Consider the following 17,836-nt stretch of genomic DNA (forward strand, 5'->3'; position numbering starts at 1 on the left):
CATCAGGCACAAGCTTGAACACATGCACCAGCACGTTCAGGAACGTCCCAATGCGTCCCGGCCATTATTAGACTAATGAATGGACTCCCAACTTCAAATAATACTGACCTTGCTAATGTTGATCTTGCCTAGCGCACATCCTGTGCAACGTAACCTGTACGCCTCTAAGTTTTTTTTTGCACTCTATGATCTGTATAACCTTACTATAATCGGCCTGTACTGCCCGTAAACAAATCTTTTCACCGTCCTTAGGTATACGTGACAATAAATAATTCTGCTCTTGATATGATTTGATTTATCTTCATGAACCCCATGGATTTCTATTTTGGTGATTCTCCTTGATGTCACACGACTTTGTGAAATTGCACCCCATTTCAATTCATGAAATTTCTACATGGCTGACTCTTGACAGTTTTTTTTTTGATGGATTGTGCAGACAATTCAGTGAATCTTTCACAAGTCTGATGAACATCTCACAACTCCGAGCTTAAAGTTTCTCCTTTCTAATAACCTGCAGAACTCTAACCAAACTCTTGTTTTGGAAACTTTACAAAAGAAACCTTTATGCCGACGTGATCAGTTCCCAGAACTGCCCTCCACTTCTTTTCAATAGAGAAATTAAACTTGTTTCTGAATATATCCCTGATTTTTTTTTTTAACTAAGTTTCAAATAATTTGCTCAATCCTAGACCCTTCGGAACTGCAAATAAATGTAACCAGCACCCATCTGTCTCCATTTTGGAACCCAAATTGCAAAAATAAAATTAGTACATGTAAATTGAGTAATTTTCATCACGTTAGCACATGGATTGAATCAAATTCGTTGAAGACTGGAATCTGTATCACTGGCGACCTCGGAGGCTGGGCTGGGTCATGAATTTGGCTGTCTCACTGAAGGTGGATGTAAATACTGCTACCTAGTCTTTTGCACTGTTACGCTGGGCTGTTCAATTTTTGAGTATGGGGTTACTTGTGGAGCCATCTTCACTGAGTTGTTTAATTTTCCACCACCATTCACAATAGGATATACTGGCACTGGAGGGGGTGCAAAGGAGGTTCACTAGGTTGATCCAGAGTTGAGGGGGTTGGCTTATGAGGAGAGACTGAGTAGATTGGGATTATATTCATTGGAATTCAGAAGATTGAGGGGGGATCTTATAGAAACATATAAAATTATGAAGGGAATAGATAAGATAGAAGTAGAGAGGATGTTTCCACTGGCAGGTGAAGCTAGGACAAGAGGGCATAGCCTCAAGATTAGAGGGAGCAGATTTAGGACTGAACTGAGAAGGAATTTCTTCACCCAGAGGGTTGTTAATCTGTGGAATTCCTTGCCCAGTGAAGTAGTTGACGCTACTTCAGTGAATGCTTTTAAAAAAAAAAATGTAGATTTTTTTTTGAACAATAAAGGAATTAAGGGATACGGTGAGAACGTGGGTAAGTGGATCTGAGTCCACGAAAGGATCAGCCATGATCTTATTGAATGGCGGAGCAGGCTCGAAGGGCCAGACGGCCTACTCCTTCTCCTAGTTCTTATGTTCTTATGTGGCAAGACTGCGGAACTTAGTCCTGGTGCAGTAGTTGAAAATGTGAAATCATTTGACCCTGTCAGTCAGTAGCTGCTTCCACAGTTTGGCACACAGATGATCCTGTATTTGGCTACACCAGATTCACATCTCATTTTAAAGTATACCTTACGCTGCTCCAGCACACTCTCCTTTGAACCAATATTGATCTCCTGGTTGGATAGTCACAATATAGTGGAGGGTATGCTGGATCAAGGGTTCACAGGTTGTGGTTGAATGCAGAACTAAAAATCGAAATTGCTGGAAAAACTCAGCTGTTTTATTTTCATTATTCATTCACGGGATGAGGGCATCATTGGCCAGGCAGCATTTATTGCCCATCCCTAATTGCCCAGAAGGCAGTTCAGCATCAATCGCATTGCTGTGGGTTTGGAGTCACATGTTGTCCAGACCAGGTAAGGATGGCAGTTTCCTTCCCTAAAGGACATTCGTGAACGAGATGGGTTTTTCCAACAATTGACAATGGATTCATGGTCCCCATTAGATTCTTAATTCCAGATATTTTATTGAATTGAAATTCCACCATCTGCCATGGCGAGATTCGAACCCGAGTCCCCAGAACACTATCTGGGTCTCTGGATTAATAGCCCAGCAATAATACCACTAGGCCATCGCCTCCCTACAATATGGCAGCATCTGTGGAGAGAAAGCAGTTAATGTTTCAGGTCCAGTGACCCTTCAGATTTCAAAAAGAAGAAGAAAACAAAATATATGACAGTCAGAATGATCTCCAAACAAGCAATGAAACATTACTTCAATCCATATCCTTATACTATCTGTTCCAGAGACTCCGATCCAGAGTAATTGCATCCCATATCTCATTTCTAATAAAATGCAGATTTCTAACCAAACTGACAGGTCTGACAGCCTCCCTGGAGAAAGAAAAACAAAGTTAAGGCTTCAAGTCCAGAATGATTTTTCTTTAGATCATTATTTGATGTATTACCTTCATCCCAGGAATCTGTTACATGAACCTCCTCTGCATTGCTTTCCATGCAATTATATACTTCCTAAAATAATGAGACCAAACCACTGTACACAGTACTCTTAGATGTGATTCCATCATTGTCCTGTATAACTGTAGCAAAACATCCGTACTTCGATAGTCCATTCTTCTTGCCAAAATGACAACTTTCCATTTGCCTCCCTAATCGCTTGCAGTACCTGCATACTGATTTGTTGTGACCTGCAAACCAGGACACACACATACAGCTGGGTTTTGAAATCTCTTCATTTAAACAATGTGCTGTTTTACTATTCTCCCTACTAAATTGGATAACTTCCCATATTCCCACATTACACTCCATTTGCTAAATTTTTGCCCACTCGGTTTACCTATTTGTATCCCTTTGTGATCTGCTTATGTCATTTTTTACAATTTACTCTCCTACCTAACCGTGTGATCGATGAATTTAGGAAGCAAACATTCGGTCCCTTCATCCATATAATTGATTTCAATTCTAAATAAATGAGGTTCCAGCATTGATCCCTGTAGCATATGATTAGTTGCAGCATGGCAACTTGATAATGACCAATTTAGCCTTTCTCTCTGCTTCCGGTTTGCTAGCCAATGTTACCACGTTCATTTGGAAATCCTTGGCCCCACCCCCACCCCCAATACCATGAGATCTTATTTTGTATATTAAGCTTTGTGGCAACTTTGAAATTCCAAGTACACGATACCTACAAATTCTCCTTCAGCTACGTGGTGTGATCATCTGATAGGATTGCCCAAGGCGACAACTTGGGCTGCAAGCTGCTCTAATTTTTAAGAACAGATGTGATGAACTTTGGTGAGAAAATCAATTGAGAGTTTTAAGTAATGAACTACTTATGCTGTTGGTGTATGTTAGGTTTGCCGAAAAAACTAAAACAGCCCGGTGGGTTCCTTTGCATCTACTGATTACAATGCAACTCTCCATTTTCCCCTCAGATCCGTTTTATGCTGGAAACAATGCTGGCATTGAAGAATAATGATATGCGAAAAATTCCAGGCTATGATCCCGAACCTGTAGAAAGGCTTCGAAAACTGCAAAGGAGTCTGGTATGTAGTGATCTATTTAAATATCTGTCTTTATAAAGATATTAAATTTGTGGATATTAAATATATTAAATTTGTGATTTGTACCCAATTAATGTGTGCTACAAGTTTTATCTAACTTTGACTTGCTTATAAAGGTACTGTGAATCATAGACAGTATGCACATGCAACACCTAGAAGTGAATTTCTTCTGACATCATTCAGAGGGATAATATTAGGTTTACAGCACACCAAGAAGGCCAAAGTCACTATTTGAAGCTCCTATTCAAACTCTACTCCCTACTGCCAATTTCTAGTTACACTATCAGGTTGTATCATAATGTTCAGAATATCCGTATCCCGGTGGTCTCTCAGCTGAGCTTCCAACTCAATATCTGCTCCATCACAAAGACAATTCACTTCTATCTGTGTGTCATCACTTACCTTTGCTTTTGCCTCTGCCTCAACAATCTATAATTGTATTCTACTAAAAGCTTCATCCAAGGCTTTGTTACCTCCTGACTCAACTAACTGCTTTTCTTGCCATTTCCCACCAAACATAAACTTATGTTTGTTTTGCTCATGGGACTTGATTATCGCTAGCTACATTAGCTTTGAATGCCTATCCCTAATTGCTTTGGAGAAAGTTATGGTGAGCTGTTACTTTTAGCTGTTGCAGTCCTTGGACTGGAAAGACATCCTGTTGGGAAGACTGTTCCAAGATTTTGGCCTAGCAACAGTGAAGGAACAGAATGGCGATATGATTCCAAGTCTGGATGGTGTGTAGCTTGAAGTGGAACTTATTGGTTATGGTGTTTCTCTGCCTCTGCTACCCTTGTGCCTCCAGCTGGTAGAGTTTGCAGATTTGGAATTGCAAGTGAAGGAGAGTGATGGTAATTTTACTACATTAGACCTTGCAGATCTGTGGTAACCTACAGAAATATCACGATTGACTGGTCTATTGCAGAGTCCTACAGTTGATCTCATCACCTGCCCACGTTCCCTCACCGTGTGTGTCTCTTCCTCCAGCCCGCAGTCCCTGTTACCTTGCCGTGCATGCTATTTCATCATGCTGTTGCATGACTTCCACTTTGGAAGCTACAAGACTAAAGAAAGATATGTGCTTTTAATAGGCTTTGTAAGCTTATTGCATCATATTTGTTTGATCCAGATTAACTATCTCACTAGAGGGTGAATTAAGTTTTCTGGTGACAATGCAAATAAATGAATGTGATATATCCCAGGATCTAATGTGTGAGGGCAGTACGTAATAGTACTAGAAACATAGGGGGCTATTCAGCTCACCATGTCTATGTGGACACTCAACAAGAACCGTCCAGCTAGTCCTTCTCCTCTGCTTGTTCTTTGCCATTGATTTTCATGGGCAGTGGTGAGGTTCTCTTGTTAGAGATGGTCATTGCCTGGCACTTGTGTGATGCAAATGTTACTTGCCACTGATCAGCCCAACCCTGGTTAATGTCCAGGATTTTCTGCATATGAACATAGGCTACTTCTGGATTTGAGGAGTCATGAATGATGCTAGATATTGTGCAGACATCGGCCTGGCTATCTGGACAACTAATCTAGTGATGTTACTACAATGTTACTGCCTCAGTTGGAGTTCATTCAAAACCCTGCTTCTGCTATTCTACTTCTCACCCATCATTCTTGTGAAAAGTGACCTATGTTAGCTCATGTTCACAACTTTTTCATTTTAAAGGTCCTAGCTTTGCATTTAAATCCTTCCTTTCCCCCATACCCCTCCCTTTCTCGCTTTTCACGGTACTATAATCTTCTGAGAACTTCGTATTCCTCCTACTCTTCCTTTGTGCATCCCACTGTTGTGAAAAGTGGGATTGTGAAAAGCCATTGTTAGAAGGATGGCACTGAGGCCAATCTTTGCATTTCTTTATGGAGTTTACCATTGGAGCCATATATTACTCAACTTAATCCCTCCACAGTTTCAATTAGTGTCTCCAAATATATTTTATCTAAAGAAGAAAATGAATTGGGCACACTTTCAAGGCAGGTGGGGCTGAAACCCAGGCCCAAAGGTAGGAACGCTGCCATGGAGCTCTCATCTGAGTCAACAAATTTCAGTCTAATTCACAGCCATTGGACAAAAGCAGCAGAAGTAAATGGATGCTGTTGTCCTCACCAAGCGTTTACCATTGTGTAAAAACAAAGTATTTTAAAGTTGAAAATATCTCTGGAGCTAGTGGGATTTAAACTCTGACCTTCTGGTCCAGAGGTAGGGACACGATCACTGCCCCACAATGCCATGTCCCCTGCATAAAAAGAAACAGCGAATCTGCAGTTAACACCCCAGTATCTTTGCCTGACTATTGGCAGCTGCGGTTTCGCCATCTAGGCCTTAAACTCTGGAATTCCCTCCTTTAAAACACTCTGCCTTTTTGTCATCCTTTTATACCCTCCTTTAAAAGCTAAATCTCTGACAGAGCTTTTAAATGTCCATCTAAAAATTTCGTTCTTTTGCTCTGTCAATTTTAGTCTTAGATTTTCCTGTGTTTATAAGTGCAATGAAAGTTGTTCTTGAACTTTTATCGTAAGTATTTCAGAGTACTAATAATTGAGTCAGCCAATATCTGAAATATATACTTGTCAAGTTAAAAATAAATTAGCTATAGCCGAATAAGAAACTGGCTAACATGTTAAACGTGCAAAATATAGACCAGTCTGGACTTGAAAAACATGAAGATTGAAATCATATATTTTATGTGAACAACAGTTGTTTTCCATGAACAGGGAATTTCACCAATTGTAAATCGAATGGGCACACTGCACAGCATTTGAAGGAAGAATGTTTTCAGGAGCAGGTATTTCAGAGGAATGTTGTTGTACACGGCTAATAGTAGAGGTTTGGTTACCATCAGCAGTCAGGGCAGGGTTGATACGTTAGGTTAGAAAGGTTGATGTGGAATTTGTTTTTTTTTAATTTGGGTATATATAGTTTACTGTCTGAGACGTGAACAAAATGTTTGACAGAGTCAGATGGGGTTGGAGCTTCAACCGAATATCCCGCTTGTCTTTCTGAATTTGGAGATGTCTTTTTATTCAGGCAGCTGACCACCTCTGAGAAATTGTCAGGCGCTGTAGATCCACTAGGTGGCAATATGTGGATGGTTAGGATAATTCATGAAAAGTGGCTTGCAGTACGAACTGGTATCTTTGCATCAAACATTGGGCTCTTGTTGGTCCCTACCTCTGAGCCAGGAGCTCTAGGTTGAAGTCTCACCTGCTCCTTTCACCAAACACAGACAGATTTAAAATGGAAATTCTTCATTAGCATTTGAGCATACCAGTCAAGTCAGTTAGCTCAGTTAGTTGGATGGATGGTTTGTGATGCAGAATGACACCAATGGCATAGGTTCAATTCCAGCGATAGCTGAGGTTACCGTGAAGGCTCTCCTTCTCAACCTGTGCCCTCGCCTGAGGCATGGTGACCTTCAAGTTGTGATGAGAGAATAGACTTGTGGTCCAGGAGGACTAGTCAACTTTACCTTTTAAGTAAAATAAATGATATCAGACTTGCAGCACTTCTCCCATGAACTTTGATGTTTATATTTTAGAACATAGAACTGTACAGCACAGAAACTGGACCTTTGGCCCAAAATGTTGTGCTAAACGTGACACTAAATTAAACTAATCTCTTCTGCCTGCCCTTGGTCCATGTCCCTCTATTCCTTGTATATTCATTTGCTTATCTTAAAAATCTCTTAAACGACCCCATCGTATCTGCCTCCACCACCAGCACCAGCACCCCCACTGGCAGTGCATTCCACACTCCTACCACTTCCTGTGTAAAAAAAAAACTTGCCCCTCGCGTCTCCTTTGAGCTTTCCCCCTTTCACCTTAAATGCATGCCCTCTAGTTTTAGACCGTCAACCCTATCTATGCATCTCATAATTTTATAGACTTCTATCAAGTCTCCCCTCAGCCTCTACTGCTCCAGAGAAAACAACCTGAGTTTTTCTAGCCTCCTTACAGTTCGTACCCTCTAATTCAGGCAGCATCCTGGTAAACCTCTTCTGCATCCTCTCCAAAGCCACTACCTTCTTCCTGTAATGTGGCAACATGAATTGAACGCAATACTCCTTAAGTGTGTCTAACCAAAGTCTTATAAAGCTGCAACATGACATCCTGACTCTTGTACTCAATTCCCAGACTAATAAAGGCAAGCATGCCATCCACCACCTTTTCATCCAACTCATTTATATATATCACAAACAGCAGAGGTCCCAGTACGGATCCCTGCTGAACACGATTAGTCACAGACCTCCAGACTGAAAAACACCCTTCCACCACTACCCTCCGCCTTGTACAGACAAGCCAATTTTGAATCCACATGGCCAAGTCACCATGGATCCCGTGCACCTTAATCTTCTGGATGAGCCTTCCACAAGGGACCTTGTCAAAAGCCTTACTAAAATCCATGTAGCCAACATCCAGTACTGTATTCTCACCGATCACCTTTGTCACCACCTTGAACATAGCAAGTAAAACAGTACAGCTTAGTACAGGCCCTTCGGACCACGATGTTGTGCCAACTTTTTATCTTAACTTAAACTAACCTTCATATCCTTCATTTTATTATCGTCCAAGAGTTGCTTAAATGTCCCTAATGTACCTGACTCCACTACCACCGCAGGCCGTGCATTCCACACCCACGACTCTGTGTAAAAAAACCTACCTCTGACATCTCTCCTATACCTTCCTCCAATCACCTTAATATTATTCCCCCTTGTAATAGTCATTTCCGCCCTGGGAAAAAGTCTCTGGCTATCCACTCTATGTATGCCTGTCATCACCTTGTACACCTCTATCAAGTCACCTCTCATCCTTCTTCACTCCAATGAGAGAAGCCCTAGCTCCCTCCACCTTTCCTCGTAGGACCTGCCCTTCAGTCCAGGCAGCATCCTGGTAAATCTCCTCTGCACCCTCTCTAAAGCTTCCACATCCTTCATATAATGAGGCAACCAGAACTGAACACACTATTCCAAGTGTGGTCTAACCAGGGTTTTATAGAGCTGCAGCATAACCTCGCAGCTCTTAAACTCAGTTCCCCTGCCAATGAAAGCCAACACACCATACGCCTTCTTTACAACCCTATCAACTTGGGGAGCAACTTTGAGGGATCTATGGACATGGACCCCAAGATCCCTCTGTTCCTCCACGCTGCCAAGAATCCTGCCATTAACCCTGTATTCTGCGTTCAAATTCGACCTTCCAAAATCAGTCACTTCACAATCAATCCAATTTAGTAAGATATGACCTGCCCTGCACAAAGCCATGCTGACTATCTCTAATTTGGCCATGCTTTTCCAAATGCATGTAAATCCTATCCCTAAAAATTCTCTCCAATAGCTTCCCAACCACCAATGTAAGACTCATTGGTCTATAGTTTGCTGGATTATCCCTATTTCCCTTCTTGAATAGACGAATAACATTAGCTACTTGCCAGACCTCCAGGACCTTTCCTGCAGCTAATGCGGATACAAAGATCTTGGTCAAAATTGTTTTGGGTTGTTTTTAAAGGAAACTTGTGATCTATTGATATTTCAAGCTGGTTTTTTTTTAGAAAATGTAAGTTAAAGGAAAGCTTTGAAGGGATTCCCATATGTACGCTTTATCTGAAATTGAAATGAAATCAGATGCAACATTTATTTGTAGTGTATGCACTGAATGTTAAAAAAACCTCAAAATTCTATTCATTGGCAGCTCTTTCTGGTTGTTCTTGTCCCTTTTTTTAATTATAAATGGTACAAACTACTGATACTGAGTCCTTCAAAGTCCTGTTTTGATAGAATAGATAAGAGGAGCTGCACACAGTTATATTAATCTAATGATTTTTAGTATAAACAGAAGGAATAATAAGTCCTAAAGAAGATTTTTAGAATTTTTTTTCATAAATTGATTCATATCTCATCTGCAAGTCCTGCACGTTCATTATCCGTGTCTGCATCATCTCCCTCTTTCTTAATAAACTGAACGGAACATTCTTATTGCATTGATAAAAAGATGGCAAATAATTGAAACGACAGCACTAATCACTGTGGCAGTCGACAAGTTACATAAAGCCATAATCATACAGCCATCGTCCTACAGCATGGAGACAGACCCTTGAGTCCAACCAGTCAATGCTAAACATAATCCCAACTAAACTAGTCCCACCTACCTGCTCCTGGCCCATATCCCTCTAATCCTTTTGCCCCTATTCTCTGCTTCCTATATCCATCATATTACATTTTCCCCATACACCATTAGTTCTTATTTTATGTAGCAATGTTGATGTGCTTTATAAAACATCTCTTGGAAATCGAAGTACTCCAGACTTACGAAATCCCCTGAATCTACATGGCCTGTTATTTCCCCAAAGATATTACTTCCACAAAACCATGTTGACTCTGCATAATTGCTTTAAGGTTTTCCAAGTGCCCTGCTGTAATACATTGTAGCATTTTCCCTATGACATAAGTTTGTCTAAGTAGCTTTCTTGAATACATGATTATGTTTGGTATTTTCTAATTAAATAGGACTTTTCCAGACTCTAGGGAATTCTGGAAAATTTAAAACAGTGCATCTATTACCTCCATAGCCATTTCTTTCAGAGCTTAAAGGTGAAGTCCATCAGGAATGGGAGCTAAAATAAAAGCAAAAAAACTACAAGTGCTTGAAATCTGAAATGAAGCAGCTATTACTAGAGAAATTGAGCAGGTCTAGCAGCATCTGTGGCGAGAACATAGATTCAAGGTTTTGAGTTCAGCAACATAGTTCAGAACTGATAGCTACAAAAAGGTGGTATTTATGCTGATGGCGGGATGGAGTTGGGGGAACAGGTTGAGCGAATAGGTAGAGAATGGAGCACAGAGAGAGAGAGCTAGTTAGGGAAACAAAGGGATGGCACATTGTAAGCCAGGGAAGGAGAAAAGCTAATAATAGAGACAGTGATTAGCTGTGCTGAAAGCAGTCTGTCGTGACAGACCCTAGGGTGTTGGGGTGGGTAAAGGACATGAAAGGAGGTGTTCAGACCCTAAAATTATTGAACTTGATATTGATTCCTTAAGATTACTGGGTTCCCAAGCGAAAGATGAGATGTTGTTCTTCTAGCTTGCACTGAGTCTTTCTGGACTTCTACAGCAGGCCTGAGTCAAAGGTGTTGGCCAGGGAACGTGGTGTGTCACAGAGGCAGGCAACTGGAAATTTGGGGTCACTTTTACAGACAGAGCATAGGAGTTCTGTAAAGCTGTCAACCAGTCTACATTTCATCTCCCCAATTCAGAGGAGACCACACTAAGCAGCAAGCAGTAAACTAGATTGAGTGAAGTGCAGATAATCGCTGCTTCACTTGGAAGGTGTGTTTGAGGCCTTGGATAGTGAGGAGGGAGGAGGTAAACGGGCGAGTGTTGCACCTTTGCAATTGCACAGGAAGGTGTCGTGGGAATGGAGGAAGAGTGCACCAGGGTCTCTCGGAGGGAGGGATCCGTGTGAAATGCTGACCAGGGAGGAGCCAGGAATGTGTCTACGGTGGTGGTGTTCCACTGGAGTTGGCAGAAATGATAGCTTTATGATCCTTTGCCTGCAAAGGCTGGTGACGTGGAAAGTGAGGACTTGGGGGCCATATCTTTGTTGTGCAAGGGAAGATAAGAGGTGACAGGAGATGTGAGGGAAATAGGTAAGACACAGTCTTGGGCACTGTCAGTCACGGTGGCAGGGAATCAATGGTTGAGAAAAAAGGTAAATATTTCTGAGGCCCCCACCCAGTGGAAGGGGGCATTGTCAGAACAGATGTGATGGAGATAGAGAAGTTGGAAGAATGAATGGAGTCTTCACAGGATGCAGGGTGGGAGGATGTTTAGATTTTTCAGTGTATGTAGGTACATGTGACTACAATAAATCAAAGAATGTATAGCCCAGGTAACTGGAGAGCTGGTGTGAAGTGGATATTACTGACCAGCCTGTCCTCAGAAATGGAAACAAATGTCAAGGAAGGGAATGGTGGAATCAAAGCTGGACGAGGTAAAAGTGAGAGCCAGGTTGAAATTGGAAGCAAAATTGACGAATCAAATGAGGGAAGGAAGCCACATTGATGTCATGAATGTACTGGAGAAAGAGGAGCAAATTACTGCAAATGTTGGAATCTGTACTAAGAACAAAAAATGCTGGACATCATAGCAGATCAGGAGCTCTGATGAAGGGTCATCTAGACTTGAAACATTAGCTTGCTGTCTGTCCATAGATGCTGCCTGACCTGCTGTGATGTCCAGCATTCTTTTGTTATCAATACTGGAGAAAGAGTTGTGGGGAGTGTCCTGAGTACGATTAAGCACCATTTTTCAATTTGATATAAGCTTTAACTTACTCAGTTAGCCACAGCTGGTGCAGTCATCCTATTCTCACTTGAATACGTCTTTGAACATTTTGGAAATATATCCTGAAACGTCTATCATTGCATTTCTATTCACCTATCCATTCATCTATTTTCCCACTTCACATTAGTCAGTTCTGTCGTCATAGCCTTGGAATTACTTTTATTGATGTTTAAAACACTAGAGTCAAATCCACCCCTCTCTACCCAGAGAGAATCTGAAATTCAGTCATGTTCTGATCACTACTACCCAGAGGTTGATTCACTGAGGTATTTAATTAATCCTGTCTCTTTGTCCTTAAGTCAAAAATAGCCTGCTCTCTGGTTGGCTGTAGAGCATGCTAATGTAAGGAAATGTCCCAAAAGCACACTAAATTTGACTTTATCAATCTGAATGGAGCAGCACCTTTCTTGGTAAACATTGTTTTTATCCCACCTGTAACCCAATCTTAGTGGCATTACAAATAGGAGGCCTATAAACTGCTGTCTCAGTTGACTTGCTGCCTTTGCTATTTCTTACCTCTAACCAAACAAATTCTACATCTTGTTCTTGAGAACTCGGTTCATCTCTCAATATTATTTACATCCCTACTTATCAGACCAATCCCAGCATTAGCACCTTCCAGCGATTTCTGTGTAATGGCGATCATGTCAGCTCAAATAGAAATAAATATGTAGGACAATTCACTTGCTTGTTAGAAATGTTATGGACACCCAGATACAAATCTGAGGGTCTGAAGCCTCATGCTATCCCTTGCCATGTTTAATCCCCGTTGAGTCTTCAAGGTGTCATGCTATATTTTGTGGGTCTAAGTCCTGCTGTGAGCCCCTGATATATTCTTATACAATGTATATAACAATATTGTAAAACAGAATTGTTGACCCTTATCTATTCTCCAGTCTCTTTACCTGTCTTGCATTAAGAGAGTCGTAGAAGCAGAAAACGCTACACAAAATCCTGTTTAACCATGACTGTACATTACTCTTATGAAAAGGTTAATGTTACTCTCTTTGAGAAATGAATTTGTCTTTATATCCAGACTGTAAATGTGTCTGTTTGGTATAACAAAGGTTGTTAACATGCATGTTTACTTGACAGTTAAAAGGGACCATTACAAGACCACTTCAGATGCTATGTGTTTTATTGCTACTGTATTACTAGGCTGAATTTGTTTTATAGACTGAAAAATAAACAATATGTGATCTTGTTATGTTTTTCTTAACTTCATTATTTGGTTGTAAGTAAAATGCAAAACTTAATTCTGTGGAACATCTGGACTCGCCGAATGCAACACAACTGTTTTACAAAGCCAGATCACTGTGAGGAGAGAGATTTTTTTTTTAAGGAAGATGTGGAAAATCAAACATTTTACCAAAAATATACCATGGCTTTTAGATGTCAATTTAGGTACTTCTCCAATAGTGTGTGCATAAAACACAAGAAATGAGAAATTAGCTTCAGTTTCAGCTATATTGTGGTTCCATTAACATTATCATTCTATTGTTTATCAATGAGTATTGCTAGAATAAAAGGGACATACTGTTAAGTCATTTCATCTGGCACTCCGTTTCAATGCAAGAATGTCAAATTTCACTGGGAACAACAATTTAAACTGCATTAAAATGGATACTGATTGGTTGGCAAGTCGACACTGTGAAGGAGTGGCCATGGAGAATGCTATTGTACCCACTCTTTTCTTGAATTCAAAAAAGTGTAATTCTTGGACATGTTCTGCTTCCATCAGAAGAAGGATTTCTAAAAGTGAATATATATGGCTTCTATCATGCATTAGTAAGCCAAGTGGCAAGCCAGCTAATGGTGTAACAGTTGCATTGTGTTTGTGGATACTAGACTTCTACCAATCTACTGTGGCTGGGCTATGTACTGTCTGCAGAATGAGTTGCAGCAACACACCAGGGGTTCTTTAATAGTCCCTTCATAGAAATAAAAGAACACAATCTTGAAATCGTACTATTTTAAAATATGCATTGATGTTGAAAGAAAGCATGTTGCATTATCTGTCGTGTCCCTGCAGATTCACAACAGCCGTGGTGACTTCCTCCTCCGTGCAACATTAGAAAACCTGCTGACAGCAGACCAAGTCGGACGGTGGTGGATTGTGGGATCTTCATGGAGTGGTATTCCCATGATCGATAACACAAGTGCTAAAACGCAGCAAAACGTTGCTGTTGGAGAGGTTAGCATTTCAGTTGCTAATGTATAATGGTATGAAGTTATTATTATGGTTTTATTAATTCCTCCATTTTATAAGTAGTCAGTTAGATTTTCTTAAGGATGTAGCGCTGGGAGCTAAAGGAATCAAAGATATGGGGTAAAAGCAGGAATGGGTTATTCAGCTGGAGGATCAGCCATGTTCATAAAGAATGGCAGAGCAGGTTCAAGTAGCCTACTTCTCTTACTTTCTATGTTTATATAATAACCCTGTATGACCAAATGTTTTAATTTTGAGTTACTTCCAGCATGTCATTAATCTGTATTTTGTTCTATATTTTCAGTTAATGAAATGGTATTACCATTTGGCACTGAGCACATATCAATGTGTCAGTTAAACACATCGAGTAATTAGATTTGAGCTATATATTGAAAAACTTCCTGCTTTGAGAAGAATTGCAAGAATTTTGGTACACAAGGAGGTAATTTTCTCCTTGAAGTTGGCAGCTTCCTCTGTTGGAACACTCTATTGTAATCTAATTTCCCAGATTACATTTCTTCCATGTTTGGTTAATTCCTCATGTTGTAATTAAATCAGTTTTAGTAGGCATTTGTAGAAAAGCAATCCATATTTTAAGGATCATTTCATGAAATATTTCTAACTTTCTCTTTCATGACTTTTTAAATTTTTTTTTGTTTGATACACTTTCGGGCCACTGCGTTGATCAGAATTTTTTACTGCCTCAAGCACTGTGGTAATTTGAACATTACATCAAGAATTACACTACATGGGCTATATTTAAATCTTGTGTCTTTCCTAAACAAAGACAAAAGTTTGATTATTTTGGGTGATCTCTAATCCTCTTTAATTCAGCTTCCTGCATTATTCCTCACAGTTTGCCATTTCTCGTCTCCCATGCCACAAAATTTGGTACCTTTTACTTATTTCATGTAATTTCTTTTCAACCTGTGTCATATGTGAAGAAAACGGAAGACCTGAGGATTCCTGGAGCGTCATGCAAAATTCACTTGCTCCTGCTCTCTGCCTTCTGTCTTTTAACCTTGTCTCAGTTCATGCTATCATGGCACCATTAAATAGTTTGTCTTTGGATTGTGTGTTGTTTTTCAAAATCTCTTTTTAATTTCCCTTTTTTTGCCTCTGTTTGTGCTGGTCAATTCTCCAGGTGTCCTTCTACATTACAAGCATCAACTTTGTCATTTATATCTCCTGAAATTTTACATCTGTCAGCACTATTTCTTCCATGAAACTTTAGTCTCTTCTGCAGTCATATTGTATATAGTTCATGATTATCAGTCTGAACCACTGATCATGACTTGCAAAGAAAAAATGAATTCATAAATTGTTTGGCTTTAAAAAAAAACAAGTTTTATATTTATGATGATATATGAACACAGGTGATCAAAACAGTTGGGGTAAATCTATCATAAATGTTGAAAAAAAAAAGAATTATGGATATTGAAACTGAAGAAAACTGACTAACCAGGACATGAAAATCCCTTGTTTGAAATAAATGTTCTCTAGAGTATATTTTTTTTCTGACCTGACTTGATTATTGATATTAGTTTTTTAAAAGCTGCAGACATAAGAGAATATTCAGTCTTTCATTTTTTGAATAATTCTCAACTGACACAGAGCAACTAGGAGAATGGAGAAACTAAGAAGAGGAGAGTCAGCTGTCACTTACGTTAGGAGTTATGTGAATGACTGACTACCATTCTGCTGTTAGAGGCCTGAAAAGCTACAACATTTCAGAAAAGACTCATCATTATTACTTTTTAATTGACTCTTCATGTAATTCTAAAATTGTTCATTAAAGCACACTGCTAAAGTTGAACCCTTCTGAAAACTGGTTTGAAGTATTTCTAATTTTAAAACAAGTAGGCCAAGGAAAATATTATAGTCCTTAACTGCAGTCAATGTTTCTGTACTGTTGACATAGTACTATTCATTACTTTTTAGGTAAGTGGAAAAATTATGGAACTTGCACACAAACAAAGGATGAATACAGATATAAGGAAGAACATCTTTTGTGTCATGATGACCAGTGAAGATTATTTGGATGCTTTTGAAAAACTTTTAAGGTCAGTATCTAATCTTAGCTTTGCTGAATTTAGTCTTTTGTAAAAAAAAACTTACTGCAGCTAGAATGACAAATGTTAGATTACATTTCTATAAAAATGCTATACTGTGAACATGATAGCGAGATACTGCAAATGCAGAATGCTGGTGAAACTTAGCAGGTCTGGCAATATCTGTGGAGAGAGAAACAAAGTTTTAACATTTTCAAGTCTGGTATGATGCTTCAGAACTAGTTCTGAAGAAGAGTCATGACAGACTCAAAGTTAATATTTTCTCTCTATCCATAGATGCTGCCAGACCTGCTCAATTTCTCTAGCATTCTTTGTGTTGGTATGGTTAGTAACAAATTTGAACCATATAAAATTTAAGCTCCACCACAAGCTTTGTTGAAGGTATCATTTTTCATTTGATACATGATCAATTACCTAAGGGTCTGCTTCCAAAAGGTTAGAGATTACAGATAATCTAGTCAACATTTATTCCTCAACAAAAACACATCAAGTGACAACTTCCTGTCATAGCTCTTTTGTATTATTTGAGTGCAATATTTGCCTAAATGACAACTATTACTGTTTGAAAAGTTATTTACTTTCTGAGCAGTTTGAAATAGTCTAATACTGTACATTAATATGGGAAAATAACTGCAGTTGCAAGTCCTTGAAGACCAGAATTGAGTCTCATTTCTTATTTTACTTGGCACATTTCTATCTTTTTCTTGCCGTATTCATGCCGTTCCCTGTTGCAAGCGTGTGTCTCATATGGCACCCTTCCTGACACTCTGGCCCTCCAAACGTCCAGGTGTTTAGTCCTGAGTTAAAAGAAGATTTATTAATCTCAGCATTTTATGGATGCAAATTGACAAGAACACTGATTTTTGTGTTTTATATTTCACCAGAGCATCCAATGTATGCATCTGTACAGCCCACAAAGCTAAATAACTTGTATATTCCTTCCATTGTGTTTTTAAATCAAATCCTATTTAATCAAATGGTTTCAGTGCAAATTCACTGACTTCAAGAGCCATTAAGCCTTTTTAAAATGTTGCGTTTATCATGGTGTTTTGGCAGCTCAACATAGAGTTCAGGTAGGAGGCCAGGAAATGGAGCTAGCTCAATGGGCCAATCTCTGTCTACTCTTTGTGGACACATCATGATTTTGAAAACTCTTAACAGATCTCCTTTTAGCCACCTTCTGTCTCAGGAGAACAGCCCCGGGCGCATTCAAATCTGTCGTCAGAACCGAAGTTTCTCATCCCTGGAACCACTTTTATAAATTTCTTCCCCACTCTCTCCAATACATTCTCATCTTTCCTATACTGTGATAGCCAGAAATGTACACAGCTCTCCAGTTGAGGTCTGACGAGTGTCTTGTGTAACTTCAGTTTAGCCTCTTTGTTATTGTACTAATCATCTTTGTGGTTGAGTTTATATAATTTAGCATAGTTTTCAAATAATTTTCTTTTACCACTTCAAGCCATGTATTCAGTATATTTTTTTTCCACCACTACATGCAATTAAGCCAAATTTAACATTTAAGTTATGATCTTAATTTGATTTTTCCCTTAGATTTT

At 39.4% G+C, this 17,836-nt stretch overlaps 1 protein-coding gene across 2 annotated transcripts in view; it reads left to right on the forward strand.

Annotated features, from left to right (window-relative positions):
• Nucleotides 1-17,836, forward strand: part of nom1 (nucleolar protein with MIF4G domain 1) — a 198,335-nt gene that overhangs the window by 163,144 nt on the left and 17,355 nt on the right. For both annotated transcript variants that reach the window (XM_048614759.1, XM_020512134.2), the window contains exons 6-8: nt 3,520-3,630; nt 14,029-14,190; nt 16,147-16,268. In XM_048614759.1, the coding sequence (XP_048470716.1) occupies nt 3,520-3,630; nt 14,029-14,190; nt 16,147-16,268 (395 nt within the window). The remainder of the gene's footprint in view (nt 1-3,519; nt 3,631-14,028; nt 14,191-16,146; nt 16,269-17,836) is intronic.

The sequence above is a fragment of the Rhincodon typus genome, chromosome 2 (genome assembly GCF_021869965.1).
Source record: "Rhincodon typus isolate 14 chromosome 2, sRhiTyp1.1, whole genome shotgun sequence".
NCBI lineage: Eukaryota > Metazoa > Chordata > Chondrichthyes > Orectolobiformes > Rhincodontidae > Rhincodon > Rhincodon typus.